At 45.5% G+C, this 14,174-nt stretch overlaps 1 protein-coding gene across 5 annotated transcripts in view; it reads right to left on the bottom strand.

Annotated features, from left to right (window-relative positions):
* The window catches only part of DIS3L2 (DIS3 like 3'-5' exoribonuclease 2), a 338,953-nt gene that overhangs the window by 76,383 nt on the left and 248,396 nt on the right, over nt 1-14,174 (bottom strand). For all 5 annotated transcript variants that reach the window (XM_058533210.1, XM_058533214.1, XM_058533212.1 and 2 more), the window contains one exon: nt 1,040-1,273. In XM_058533210.1, the coding sequence (XP_058389193.1) occupies nt 1,040-1,273 (234 nt within the window). The remainder of the gene's footprint in view (nt 1-1,039; nt 1,274-14,174) is intronic.

Raw genomic sequence — 14,174 nt, 5'->3', positions numbered from 1 at the left:
TCTTCAGCGGCCACTCTGCCTACTGTCTCCCCATCAGCATTCTTGAGCAGACTGCTCAGGCTGCCTGAGCCCAGGCAAGGCAAGGAGGAGCATGAGAGCCCCAGAAGATACCCTGGACTCCTCCAAGCACAGGCAGAACAGATTATCCACTTGTCCCCGGAGCTGCTAACTTATTCGTAGGCCCAGGGTGGCAACTATGTACAATGTCTGCTGATAAACATTTGTGTAAGTATATCACAAAAGATAGGATGAAATGAAACTTCAATTAGAAAGTTTTATAACAAGACTTTTGAGATCTCTCCAGGCTCAAAGACTCAGAGAAAGAAGTCTCCATGAGGCTATGCTCTGCCAATGGTCTGATAAACAGCTCCATCAGCCAATCCTGTTGCCCAACTCATTTTTCAAACACCCAGAGGCTTCCCTCAGCACACAGTGACCAGGGAAAGAAAGCCAGTTCTCTGGGGTTTGATTAAGAAATATGAAGGAGAAGAAAAAAAGTGCACAATACAGAACACAGGCTCTACTCTTTTCTCCAACAGCCAACGTTCTAGACTCCTCAATTCTCTGCTTCTTCAGATATTAATCTAGAATTTGTAAACATGTACTTCTTTTTGGAAGATGGGGATTAAGAAGAAATTCTTTTTAAGCCTCACAATCAGATACTGGTTAACTGCCTTCTAAACTTCCATGTTTCCTGTTCCCTTCTCCATTAAGAGGGATTTGAGGTAGAAACTGAGGTGAGGATCAAATACTGGACACAGCCTTATCAGAGAAGACCAGCTGGGAGTTTTGGTCACACAGCCACCCACACGGACACCACTCTTTTGCCTTGGCTCATGTCACTAGGCCTCGTGTGCCTGTGGAGTTGGGAGGGTGGGTGGGAGTTAGTTCCTGCTTGCCTCAGAGAACACTGTTTTAGTGCAGTGTTGCAGAAAGGAGAGGAGGGAAGAGCCCAAGACTGCCACGCTGAATCTCATGCACACTGGGTTCAGGCACAAGCCCAATCTGCTGGTTGCATTGAAAAAAAGAAGTGACTGACCTGATCCAAACGCAGGGCACCATCCACAAACCGCTGTTTGCGTAGCTCCTTTGCAATTCCGTGGAGATTCAAGACAGCTCGGTGTACCTCCTCACTGGTGTGCTCCGGGGAGATGGGGGGCAGCTCCTTCTTGGGGATTTTCTTAGTTGGGCTTTCAATCATGCTCTGTGCATGCTCGTAGCTCAGTTTGGTGCAGGAGCAGATGATGGTCCGGCCAAACCATTCATCAAGGATCTGCAAAGACGTACAGATTGTGAGCGAGTCATGAAGAGAATTTTTTTCAAGTTTTTCTTTCATGCAACCATTCATCCATACACATTCTAGAGATTTACTGAGCACTGACTTTGTGCTCGGAGTGGTGTTAGGTTCTGCCTAGGCACAAAGACCAATCAGAGGTGGAAGCTGCTGCCCTCAGGGAGCTCAGACTTAACAGGCAGTGGAAGCTGATGGAACGTCTCCAAACATACAGGGGGCACAGGCAAGGCCAAGCAGGAGACTTGAGGTGAAGGGCCTGTTGGAGGCTTTTTCATCAATGAGTGGTCATCAACGTCAAAACTGGAAGAGAGAAGAAGGGGATCGATGCCAAAGACGTGACAGATGGGGAATCTGTGGGCATGGTAATGGATCAGACATGGGATGTGGGACTGAGAGAAACAGAGAACATAGGTGGAGAAGCAGGATGAAGTTAGAAAGAGAAAATCAACTCCAACTTATTCTATTTGGGGCATTTATCTGGAGACAAAGGTCCAGAACAGAGTTTCTCAACCTCAGCACTACTGGGCTAATTCTTTGTTGTGGGGGCTGTCCTATTCATTGTAAAATGTTTATTTACCAGTATTCTTGAAATTTACCCGCTAGAGCCAGTAGCACCTCCCCCCCAACCTTCGGAGTTGACAACCAAAAATGTCTCCACACATTGCCATACTTGCCCTGGGAGGAACTCGGCCCAGGATGAGACCCACTGGGCTCGTAGCAGATACACCCAAGTTTAGCGGTGGTGCTTGCTGAGTGGTGGGATTACTGTTGATCTGTACTTTATCCTTTCAATTTGTCTGTATTTTCTATAATGAGCATTTATTACTTTTAAAACAAAAATAAAAGAAACATTAAAATATCTTTGGACTCCTGAGTCTGAGATGCAGGGAGGAGACCCAGATGGGGACATGTAGCAGGCAGTCGGGGGGTGGGCCTGGGGAGATGACTAGTCTGGAGGTGGGGAGCGGGCATCATCGACTGGAGGGTTCAAGGAAGAGAGTCAAGGCTGTATTCCCTACCACCTCCTCCATTTTAGGGAGCAAAAAGAGAAGCTGGAGAATGAAAAACAAGAGCTCAAAGAGATAGGAGAATAATTAAAAGCATCCACTGTTAGGAAAAGCAGGAGAAAAGGGCTTTAAGAAAGGGGTACTCAAAAGCAAAAACAGATACTTAGGTAGCACTTCCGATGAGACAGAGACCGTTTATACACTTTCCATGCTATATACACAGCAACTATTTAATTCACACGGCAACCCTATGAGGTAGGTATTTTATTATCCTCACTCTGCAAATGAGGAAACTAAGGCACAGCCACAGTAAGTAATGTGCCCAAGGTCATACCTTTAGAGAATGGCAAAGCCAGGAACTGAACCCAGGCAGTCCAGCTTCAGAGACTGAGCTTTTAACCTCTAGCATATGTCAAATGCCACTTGGACTCAAGGAAGATGAAAACAAAGTCTTTGCATTTAGCATTTGCTTATTGGTGATCTTTAGGAAGGCTATTTTAGGCGGAAAAATATGGGACAGTGCGGGTGGGGGGAGGCCGGGAAGCAGAGTCAAACTGTAAACTTTCAGGCCCGTGCTGTGAATGGATTACACAGATGCTGCCAGAGCAGTTCCTCTCACTGTCAGGGCAGCCAGAGCTCTGCCTTCCATCAGCCTGGCACACACACCCGTGTGCCATTCAAATAGCAACATTTTCTCTGTGTACTGTGATGTGAAAAAGTTCGGGAAGCTTTGGGTTAAGGATAGGTGGATGGCTATCAGTGGAGGCAATGCAACGAGTGTGGATGACTGCTTCCAGAAGGATGGCAGGACAGAGGATTATGCTGTGTTTGTAGGAGGAGGGGAAGAAGCCAGTAAAAAGGAAGATTGAAGATGCAAGAGAACGAAAGGATCTCAGGCCAAGTAGAGGAGACCCATCCATGAGAGAGGAAGACGGGCTTGGAGAGGAGGCAGGAAGGAAGGGGAGGCGAGAGGTGAGAGAGGTGATCTTGAAGGGAAGAAGAGGGAAGTTGTGAGTGCTCATATCAGATAGCCCCAATCTGTGGAGTCAAGTATAAGGCAAAGAACGGAGAGGGCTCTGTGGGGAAGGGTTCAGGGCATGACGAAAGTGGAACAGCTCTGAGATAAATGCTGTGGGAAATGAGATTCATGAGCAAGGAAAAGCCAGATGTGCTGAGCCACAGAGGGAGCTCCAATCAGCAGCAGAACCTGTCAGCTTGGGCTGGCAGACATACCCCCTGCCTTCCTTTCACCAAACCATTGAAACCCCAACCTCAGAGACAATGCTTCCGGAAAAAGGCCATCTGAGGGATCCATAGGTGTTCCCAGTGGGAAAAGGAGAGAGCCCAGCACAGAGGTGCTGTCCATGCTGCAAAGCCTCTATAGAACACAGCTTCTACCCTGGAAGGCTAAAGAGACCCCTCTGATACCATCACCTTCCCTTGAAGAAAGAACCAGTACTCTTAAAATGGCAGCTATGAAGCACAGGAAGAGAATGAATGGTAGCAACTACTCACATTTTTCTTTGATTCAGTGCAAAGAGCCTTATTACAAAGAGTCTTGGATCTGTAACATCAGATTTTGATTTTCTTAAAAAAAAATCCTCAAACTATACTTTTTGGATTATTCCAAGAACCACTCCTATCCAAAAATGCAAGTGATTCAAATATCTTCCTCATGACTCTTCTGCTGTGGCAAGCGGGTCCTGAATTTGGCTCTCAGGAGGTGTCTCTGTGTGTGTGAATGCACGAGAAATTGTAGAGCCAGTTCTAGGTACTGTCCAACAGTCCCGGTGGGAAGCAGTGCGTGCAGGTCTCAGAAGAGCCCCGTTCAAGGTCAGCCCTTGCTTGTCCTTCTATCACATCCACATTTCCTGAAAACTTCCCACTAATGGAGTTGCTCCAACCTCCTCTAGAATGACAGGGCCACGACCTACTCATTCTTGTGGTCACCAAGTTTTCCCCTGGAGACTAAGCTTGTTTCCTTTTCTTCATTTCATTCCAAACCCAGTCAATCCTCCTCCTGTGTGTCCACATTTTGTTTGATAGTCTGACTTGAGCATGCTTGGGGAAACTTTCCTTTCCATTCTATTCCACTTCCTTCTTGCACACACTTCACAAGTAGTCTCACAGATTCCCTCAGGCATCCAGGTCATAGGATACCTGGTTTCCTGGGGTCTGTGTCTCTTTCTCCTGGAGGACACAGGAAACCACTACACACTTACCCAGGCTAACCACCTCACACAGGGAGACTGTACCACCCTGACTGGGCATCGATTTTCACGTCAACTGGTGGGTCAAAAGCTGCTTTAACAATCTAATGAAAGCTTCAGGCCCTCTCCCCTGAAATATTTATGCACCAAATTTTGCAGTAAGTTCCACGAGGTTCCTAGACACCTTGCCACCCCCAAGCCCATGTATCCTGGCTCTAAACAGAGCTTTGTTGCTCCCTCTGAACCCTCTGATCGTAGTGCTGAGCCCTGACCAGGGGGCACTTTTAATCCTGAGGAGTTCTTAAAATTTATTACCTGTAACTTGGCAAAACCAGAAGTTGACCACTCCATATCACACCTCACTAACCACACACACTGGCTGCACTATCTCAGCTGGTTTGAGCCACTTTTTTCCTAATGGGCACCTCTGCTGCTTTAGCTTGTTTCCTTCTCAGTCAATGACAGATGCTGTTCTCAACAGCGAACACGAGCACCACCAAATCCGAGCCTGCAGCACTGATGAGAAGTTTCTCACAGCTCTTCCACCTTACTTGAACCCCCTTCCCCTTAATGCCTGCATCCCAGAAAATCTGTACCAACCTTCTTTCTGAATATACAAAGGGCTGAAGCGGCAGCTCTGAAGAGCCATCGAGAACTTCCTGGCCCAGTGACAGTGGCCTCAGGCAGCAGAACCTATTCTGCTTTAACATAATCCAGTGTTTCTGGGAATCATACCTGAAACACAGACTAAAAAAATTCTTAGGCCAGGAAAACAGGCCTGAAACCATCTTGTGGGGAGGGAGCAGGGAAACAAAGATGCCCATTGCAGACTTACACAGAGAAGGGCAGCAGGAAGGCAAAGACTCAAGGAGGGGGAGGGCCCTAGGGGCAGCATGCTTTACAGTATGGGAGGAAGGCCTCTCTGGATGGAACACCTCATTAATTTCCAATTTGGAAACTGTATTCACATCAATGTCCCGTCCAAAACCAGGGTCAGTGGCAGAAGACAAAAGGACAAAGAGTTTTTCATGGAAAAAGTAAAAAAGCCATGAGGAGCTTCATAAACAAAACCCTTCAGAAAGAAGATCATGTCTTTCCTCTTTCCTTTGCTTAATCACAGGATCTGGGTCACTCACTTTTTGCAGGCAGCAAGTTTTCTGCAGACACCCTAGGACACTACTAGAATGTCAGATTAAACACCGAGCCAGCACCGACTGAAGGCATATGGCTGGAAAAAACCTGGTTAGAAAGGAGCAAAGAGGGGGCTGGCCCAGTGGCGTAGTGGTTAAGTTTGCAAGCTCCACTTCGGCAGCCTGGGGTTCACAGGTTCAGATCCCAGGCACGGACCCATGCACTGCTTATCAAGCCATGCTGTGGCAGGCATCCCACATATAAAATAGAGGAAGATGGCCACAGATGTTAGCTCAGGGACAATCTTCCTCAGCAAAAAGAAGAGGACTGGCAACAGCTGTTAGCTCAGGGATAATCTTACTCACCAAAAAAAAAAAAAGAAAGGAGCAAATAATGTATACCTCAAGACCTACTTTCAGGTACCAGGTAAGACAGGAAATAGCACAACACTTCAGAGCATTGGCCCTGTCTGGTCGCAGAGCGCTTTCACACCTACTACCTTTTAAAATCTCTGTAACACATCTGAGAGGAGTGCATTATTCAGCCCATTTTACAGTTGAGAAAACAGGCTGGGGATTTACGAGAAGTCTCATAAAACAGACAGACATAGATGGTGAAATAAAGAAAACAAGTATGCCTCAACACATACCAACTTTCTATACCTTATAGATACAAAGTTGTGAGGAAACCACATCCTTTGAAAACTGTTCATTTCCATTCAAATGTATTTTATTTTATTTTTTCACATTTTATTTTATTTTATTTTTTTTCGTGAGGAAGATCAGCCCTGAGATAACATCCATGCTAATCCTCCTCTTTTTGCTGAGGAAGACCGGCTCTGAGCTAACATCTATTGCCAATCCTCCTCCTCTTTTTCTCCCCAAAGCCCCAGTAGATAGTTGTACGTCATAGTTGCACATCCTTCTAGTTGCTGTATGTGGGACGCAGTCTCAGCATGGCTGGAGAAGTGGTGCGTTGGTGTGCGCCCGGGATCTGAACCGGGGCCGCCAGTAGCGGAGTGCGTGCACTCAACCGCTAAGCCACGGGGTCGGCCCCCAAATGTATTTTAAAACTCATCTTCTAAAAAATGTCAGTGCCTCATTAAGAAATTTCTAGTTCACAAAACCGCTAATGGGGTTAATTTGTAATTTTTAAGTAAATAGATGCCATATCATTTCTGAGCAGCTCTGGGTTCTGTATGTAAAATATTTAGTTCAAAAAAACATATTAGGAAGAAAGAAACATTTTCCTGACTGGAACAAAAGCAAGCTGTTTGGGGTGGCCAGGGGTAGCACGGGGCAGATTTCTGCCACTTCTTACAGCTATGAACACGAGGCAATCGTCCAGGTGAGGGTGGGGGGGCACGGTGGCGAGACAAGTCAAAGGTGCCAAGAAGAATGTGTCTGAAAAGGAACTGGGCAGAAGAGGAGGTGCTCCAACACAGCTCAGAGAGGCAGATAACAACATGTCTGTGATGGGAAGGCACTAGTGACTGCAGTGGGCAGAGGCAGTTGGGTGATGGCTGGCTGAGGAGCGAGCAGGGGTCTCCTTCACTAGGCCCACTCCTCGCATGAGGCCCACTATGACTGAGTGAGGCATAGGTCACTTCTTAAGAATAGAGAAGACCACGGCAGGATTAAAGAGTTAATAACAAGATGGAAGCACAGTCAGCAACACACTTCATTTATTTTTTTTTGGTTTTGTTTTTCATGAGATCAGCCCTGTGCTAACATCTGCCAATCCTCCTCTTTTTTTGCTGAGGAAGACTGGCTCCGGGCTAACATCCATGCCCACCTTCCTCCACTTTATATGGGACGCCGCCACAGCATGGCTTGCCAAGGAGTGAGTCGGTGCGCGCCCTGGATCCGAACCGATGAACCCCGGGCCACTGCAGCGGAGTGCACGCACTTAACCGCTTGCGCCACCGGGCCGGCCCCCAGCAACACACTTCATTTAGACCTAGCTGTGTCCTCTCCTACTGTGTGGAGAAGCTGTGAGGCCACACTGGGCCCATCAGAGACATCTGCCAAGGGCACTGAGGAGGGAGCACGGGCAGCAGAGGGCAACGTGTTTGCCAGCCTCTTTTAGTTTATAAGGCAGTTTGTTTATGTGCTAGAATTTCCTGGAAGATTTATTTATATAGAAAACAAGCCTAAGTGAATAAACTGTGCTATCCTCTACTATCTGAAGTCACCTGCCATCAGCCTAGTCTGCTGACCCCTAGACTGTAATTGGGCCCCTTCCCATCTTGACCTGGAGGCAGCTGTCTAAACTTCTAAGCGTGAGAGGAAGGAAACCAGGAAACTTCCTCAAGTGTTTGCCTTGCAAACCTAGGAAATGGCAGGACCCTGAAAAGAGCCTGAAGGCCCGGATGTGGTTAGGAGACCAGAATTCCATTCCTCTGACAGAGGATGAGGGTGCCACGCCTGAGCAGTCCTTAAAGTGTTCCCTTTACCACAGATAGTTGCACGGGGATGGGGAGGGCAGGAGGAATCTTTAAAGGTGGCAGACTAGGAGGCCAACAGGCTGTGGGAAGGAAGTCAGAGGTTGGGGGAGAGGGAGGAAAGTGTAGGAGAGCCATGGAGGAAGCCTTCCAAGGACTGGGTTCAGACAGACCCAGGAAACAAAAGCATAGATTTCTAAAGCAAGTGAGGTTAATGCAGCCCCAGCCTTTCAACAAGACCAACCTAAGCCATCTCTCAAAAACAGAGGTCCTGAGGACTGGCCTGGTGGTGTAGTGGTTAAATTTGTGCACTCCACTTTGGTGGCCCAGGGTTCACGGGTCGCCGCAGCAGAGTGCGCGCACTTAACCGCTTGCGCCACCAGGCAGGCCCAGGTCCATCCTTCTTTTAAAGACACCTAGCACAGCGACCTGTTATGTTGTTTATTAACCTCAGGGCCCAAGTCCTTAGATTTAAATCAAATCCACTATTAGTAACATCAAAATATAGGAGAAAAGCTGATTAAAAACAATTTTTAGCTCTTTGTGACAGTCTTTTTAATGATAAATGTCTCTTTTGGGTTTTGTTTTTTATTTCTTGAAAATATTTTATTTTGAATTCTTATTTTAATCCCAAGGATTCACAGCAAAACCTGTGCTCAATTTAGTCTGCTGTTATCTCTAAGCAACCTTAAATAAGCCTCTAATTGCTTGGTGCCTTCATTAGCAAACTGGGACACAAGGGACAGAGAACACAGCAGAGTTCTGCCAAAGGCTCCTCTGCTCCCAGGTTGTCTCTATGGGCCTGAAATAAAACAATTCTGCCCCACCTCTGCTAAGGACTAAAGATGGATATTCTGGGAACTTTTCTACTATTCTCAGAATCAGCCTTGGAAGCTACTGTCTCTCACTGGGAGCTGCTTGGGCAGGATTTCCACTGCAGGGTCCGAGGATGAAACATGAAACCCAACACTGTGTTTCTTTACCATTAACTGAAGCCCTAAGTTACACGATACCATGATGACCCCGGAAGAGCACACCATTTTATTTTTCAAGCTTCATAGATTTCCCTGGGGGGCAGCGGCAGGGTGAGCATGGAAAAGCAGTGGGGGTGAAAGTCTGTGGAGGGGTCGTCGTGGGGAAGCAGGCAGCGCACCCTTCCCAGCATGAGCAGTGTAAGGCCCCCCTCAACGCCCAGGATGCCGCTCCAGAGTGCTGAGAAGGCTGCTGTAGATAAAAATGCCTTACCAAGGGGAGCATCATTCTAATTAACCAGACTACGTAAAGAATGAACTGTGAAAACAGATAACGCAATTTACTTTATGAAATCATTGTTGAGCGTTTTTGGGATACATGGCACTGCGCTGTGGTGGGGAAGGAGAGAAAAAATAATGAAGAATGGGCTCTGCTCACAAGGATGTTAAATCTAGTAGGACAACAGATCTGTGCACGTATGGCTCTAAAGTGCAGACGACAGGTGCTATAGGGAGGAGATGGGAAAATGGATTCTGACAGGAAGGGTGCGAGTTCTCCTGTCTGAGAATCGTCTGAGGTAGTCCACCCTGCTCCCTTCCCAGAGTTGAGCAGGAGCCCCACTCTTCACCCATTCCAGGCCATTCAAGAACTGGTAGTCCTCGGCCTCCTACTGGAAGCTAATCCCTCCTCTGAGGTTTGGGTCCTAAGCCTCCCACTTCCTTCTTGACCTGGCTGCCAAAACCTGTTCCTTCTCTCCTCGTCTTTAACATCTGCTTTTCCATTCGCCTTCCCACACAGCCTACAAACATTTTTCAATATCTCTCATCTGTATATTAAAAAAACAGGGAAAAAAATCTCAAAATAATTCTTAATTTTCTCTTACTACAATGGTAATATACATTCATTGCAGAAAACTTAAAAAACACAGGTGGGAAAAGGAGAAGAAAAATCATCTCATATAAATCCACCATCAGGAGACAACTACTGTTTCTATTTTGGTGCGTATTTAATTCCTGTATCTTCAATACCTCGTACAGTGTCTGAACAGAGCAAATACATAATTAATATTTACTAAATGAATGAATGAAGGACTAATAACAGTTGCATGAAAGAAGTGGCATTTCAGTTGGATCTCGAAGGATAAGTAGGATTCGTACTGGTAGAGATGAGGGGAAGGACATTCTAGGAAGAGGGAAAAGCATATGCAAAGTCTCAGAAGTGTGGCAATTCCATATTAGGTTAAAGAAACCCTTTAGGGGCTGAGGGGACTAGAGGATGGGTGACAGATGGTCACAAGGGGAGGAGTTGGTGAAGGTCTTTGCATGTCATGCTCTGGAGATTCGACTTTTGTGGACAATCATAACCCTCTATCACGTTGTAAGAGGATGTTGAGCAGTAGTGTAATAGAACCAGATTCAGCTTCTAGAAAGTCATCTAACAGCACTGGGGAAATAGAATGGAGAGTCCAAGAATAGTCTCTCCCAACCATCCCAGGGGAGGATGGCAAGGACTTGATCAGGGGTGGTGACTGTGGTAACAGGAAAGAGGATTGATTAGAGACACTTTGCAAAGGTAGACTGTTAGCACTTTGAACTGCTGGGATGTAGCAGATGTGAAACAGACTGGAGACTGAGAGTCTGAGTGGCTCAGAGGATGCTGATGCCATTCAAAGATCTAGAGAACATAGGGCTTAAATTCAGGTTGGAACAGGAGCATGTTTTACTGCATAAGAGAGGGGAAAAGATAAGGAAAGGTAGAGAAGAATTTTGACTCCCAGAAGAGGGAACTTCAGCCAGGTCAAGCTGGCTGCACTCTCTGATTTCCAAGAAGGAGAACTGAAAGTCACCTGGGGGAACAGTGGATCTTGAAGGAAAGAGGAATGGAAGGCAAACTTGAAGCCTGGAACCAAGAATAAAGGTTTGAGACAACTACATTAACAACAAATAAAAAGATTTCTAAGTAGTACTGAAGGTCCAGCTGAAGAAAGACAGCCTGAACTGGTACATACCATAGTTCTACAATATCCAGTGTTCAAAATGCGGTGTGTTAGGCAGGGACTGGAAAGTTTTTCCTGGAGCTACAAGGAATGGGCCGAGACTTGATGGATGTTCTAAGATGGCAGACAGGCAAGTTTGACCTCAACTAAAGTCAGGTCACAGGAGCTGGGGTGGGGAGCTGCTACACAGTGGAGAGCTCAGTTACACAATAAAAGCTAGCTTTTCCCATGGGAGCAAAGATACTCCAGGAGATGAGAAGAGACTCTAGTCCTAAGAAGACTCTGTAGTCCATGCATTTCTAGCAGAGAAGACAGGGAGAAAAGAGCACGAAAAAAATCCCATTGAAAACACTTTTTAGATTTTATTCTGAATGACAGACTGAAGAGTTTTTAAAACGGAGAGACAAGACCTAATTTTGATCTAGAAGGATCACTCTTTGTGTAGAGAGAAGATGAAGTGGGGCAGGGGCAGTAGCTGGGAGAACAGCTAGGAGGCCACTGTAGTCTGGGTGGGGGGACACGGGGTGGTAGCTTGGACCCAGGTGACAGTGCAGGTAGTGATAAGAAAGGGGGCAGATTCCGAAAGCAGTGAGAAGGCAAAGCTGAGGTGATTTACTGGTGGACTGGATATGAGGGGTGAGAGAAAGACCAAAGCCAATAATGACCTCATGGCTTTTGGCCTGCATAAATGGCTGAAATGAGGCTGCCACTGACTTAGGTTGAAATGGGCAACTTCTGGAGCACACTCTTGCATTCTAACTGAGCCCGACAGCACACCGCAAGGATGTGTGGGAGACCAAGCTGTGGATAGCTACCGTAATTGTGAGATGCTTCCTTTATTATTCTGACCATTGACCCTGAGAGTCTATGGTTCTAAGGCCTAAGGACTTAGTTATCAAGTCAGATTCATTGCTTGTGACCTTCTTTAAAGTGTAAGTGGTGTTTTTACAAAGGTGACTTCAAATTAAGATGCCTCTGATGAGTGGGGCACATAGATGGTCTCTGTTTTGCAGGACCTTAGTGCTGAGTGAGGCAGAAATGCCAGAGGTGTTCAGGAGATAATGAGGTCACTGGACTGACATGGTCAAAGTGGATTTCACGGTACCAGAGTTGAATCTTACAAAGCACAAGATTTAGTTGGATCTGTTTTCCTTTATGACAATATATAATCACAAATGTCTAGATCAGAGAACAATGCTCTCACAACCAATATGCGAGAAATACATCAAAAATAGATCCTTAGAGTTTACTAATCTAAAAATCTGGGCACTGGCTTAATGAAAGCATATATAACTAAGATTTTCTAGCTGGATGTTTAAAATAATCTACTGGGTGTTTAAAAAAAGTTGGAATAGCCTTTCTATAGTCGACCATGCCTGCTCCAGAAAGTAAGACATTCCAGTAGACTAAGGAAAAATATGAAATTTTCTCCACTTCAACTCCAGGTGGAACTGGTGGCTATGTTACAACAGTAGTAGCATGATGCTGTTGGCCCTGCTCTGGCTCCTAGTAAGTCCAAGCCCTTACACCACAAGAAGCCACCAGCACACGTAAACCCAGCCTCAGGCTTTGGCCACCCTCCTCCTCATTCATTCGGGTTTTTGATGCAGGCTCACCTCCCTCCTCACTGGCTTTCTCTGGCTCCTTGACCCTCCTATCTGCAGGCCCCCCCGCCAACCCCCCACCTTAACTCAGGCTTTCCTTGCCAGTGTCTGGAACAAGCATCATCCCTTGGACATGAGTCTGGAATCTGACCTCTCATCTCATGCATCTTGACTGTGAGTAAGCGATACTCATCTGTCACTATATCCCAGGACTAACCAACCAGGTCCACCCCCGATGTGGTCTCTTGGTCTGAGTAGGGTGTTTGGATGACCACAGTACAAGGAGTGTGGTTAGTGGGTCTTGCTCCACGACTGTCCCTAGTCCAAATCCTTGCACTTCCTATTTGGCTTGGTTTAATGGAGGCCCAGCATCCCCTCCTGGACGCTGTGCCTACTTCACACCTGCTCTCCAGCCTCCTCATGCCAGAAGGCTTGGTCACTAGACACGGCCTCCAAGAGAAACCCTAAAGACCAATTGAGTTTTCAGAGTATGCCTCTTTCTAGTGCTTCTTTTATGACCCTCATATTTTAGAAGCTCATTAGATCAGGCAGCTTTTTATTTCTTGGGTCTGACCCTGGCAGGCATAATTCAGATTCAAAGTTCTTTTCTGTTGACTCAAGTTAGTTTTCTTCTATGGGCTTTTATCCTTTATTTAGTTAAACTTTCACAAAAATAAGCATTTATAAAAATATAAAAGTAATACATGTTTTCAAAAAACATTAGAAAACACAAAAAAGTAGAAAAAATTACTCATAGTCTTACTACCCAAACACAACCACTATTGGCATTCTATTTTATTTCCTTCTGGTCTTTTCCATTCATTTTTTCCCTGTGCATGTTCCCGCCCCCACCAAAATACGATTGCTGGCATACTGTCTTCACAATTCCTTCTTTGTATTTCAGATAATGTTTGCTTCTTGACTCTTAAAAAGGAACTTATTATCAGATATTTAGGAGTTGTAAAAACCAACTGTAATGTGTGTAACTTGTTTTAGATTCCAGTTTGGACAAATCAGTTGGAGATAATCTGGGAAATGTAATTATGTACTGGATTTTGGATGATATCAAGGCATTAGTATTAATTGTTAGGTGTGCTAACGGCATTGTGGTTATGTAAGAAAATGTCCAATTTATTTAGTCATATATCAAAATAAGAATGAGTGAAATGACATGATGTCTGTGGTTTGTTTTAAAATATTTTAGCAAAGAAATAAATGTTGACAGTAGTTGAATCTGGGAGATAAGGAGAATGGGCTTATTGTGCTATTTTCTTTACTTTCATGGATGTTTAAATTTTTCAAAATAAAAATTAAAATATCCATAGTTCAAATAGTCAAATGGTTTTAAAGGCTTATTATGAAAAACAGCAGGCCTCTGACCCTCTCCTTTCTCTGCCACTCCCCAAGGGTAACCACTTTCACCTCTTTTAGTAGATTATTTTGGTATTTATTTTCATATTTCTATATAACCTGCTTGATTGCTACTCCTTGATTTTTCAGTTTTAGGCATTATTCAC

The sequence above is a fragment of the Diceros bicornis genome, chromosome 37 (assembly GCF_020826845.1).
Source record: "Diceros bicornis minor isolate mBicDic1 chromosome 37, mDicBic1.mat.cur, whole genome shotgun sequence".
NCBI classification, from domain to species: Eukaryota; Metazoa; Chordata; class Mammalia; order Perissodactyla; family Rhinocerotidae; genus Diceros; species Diceros bicornis.
This window is presented reverse-complemented; position numbering and strand designations above follow the sequence as displayed.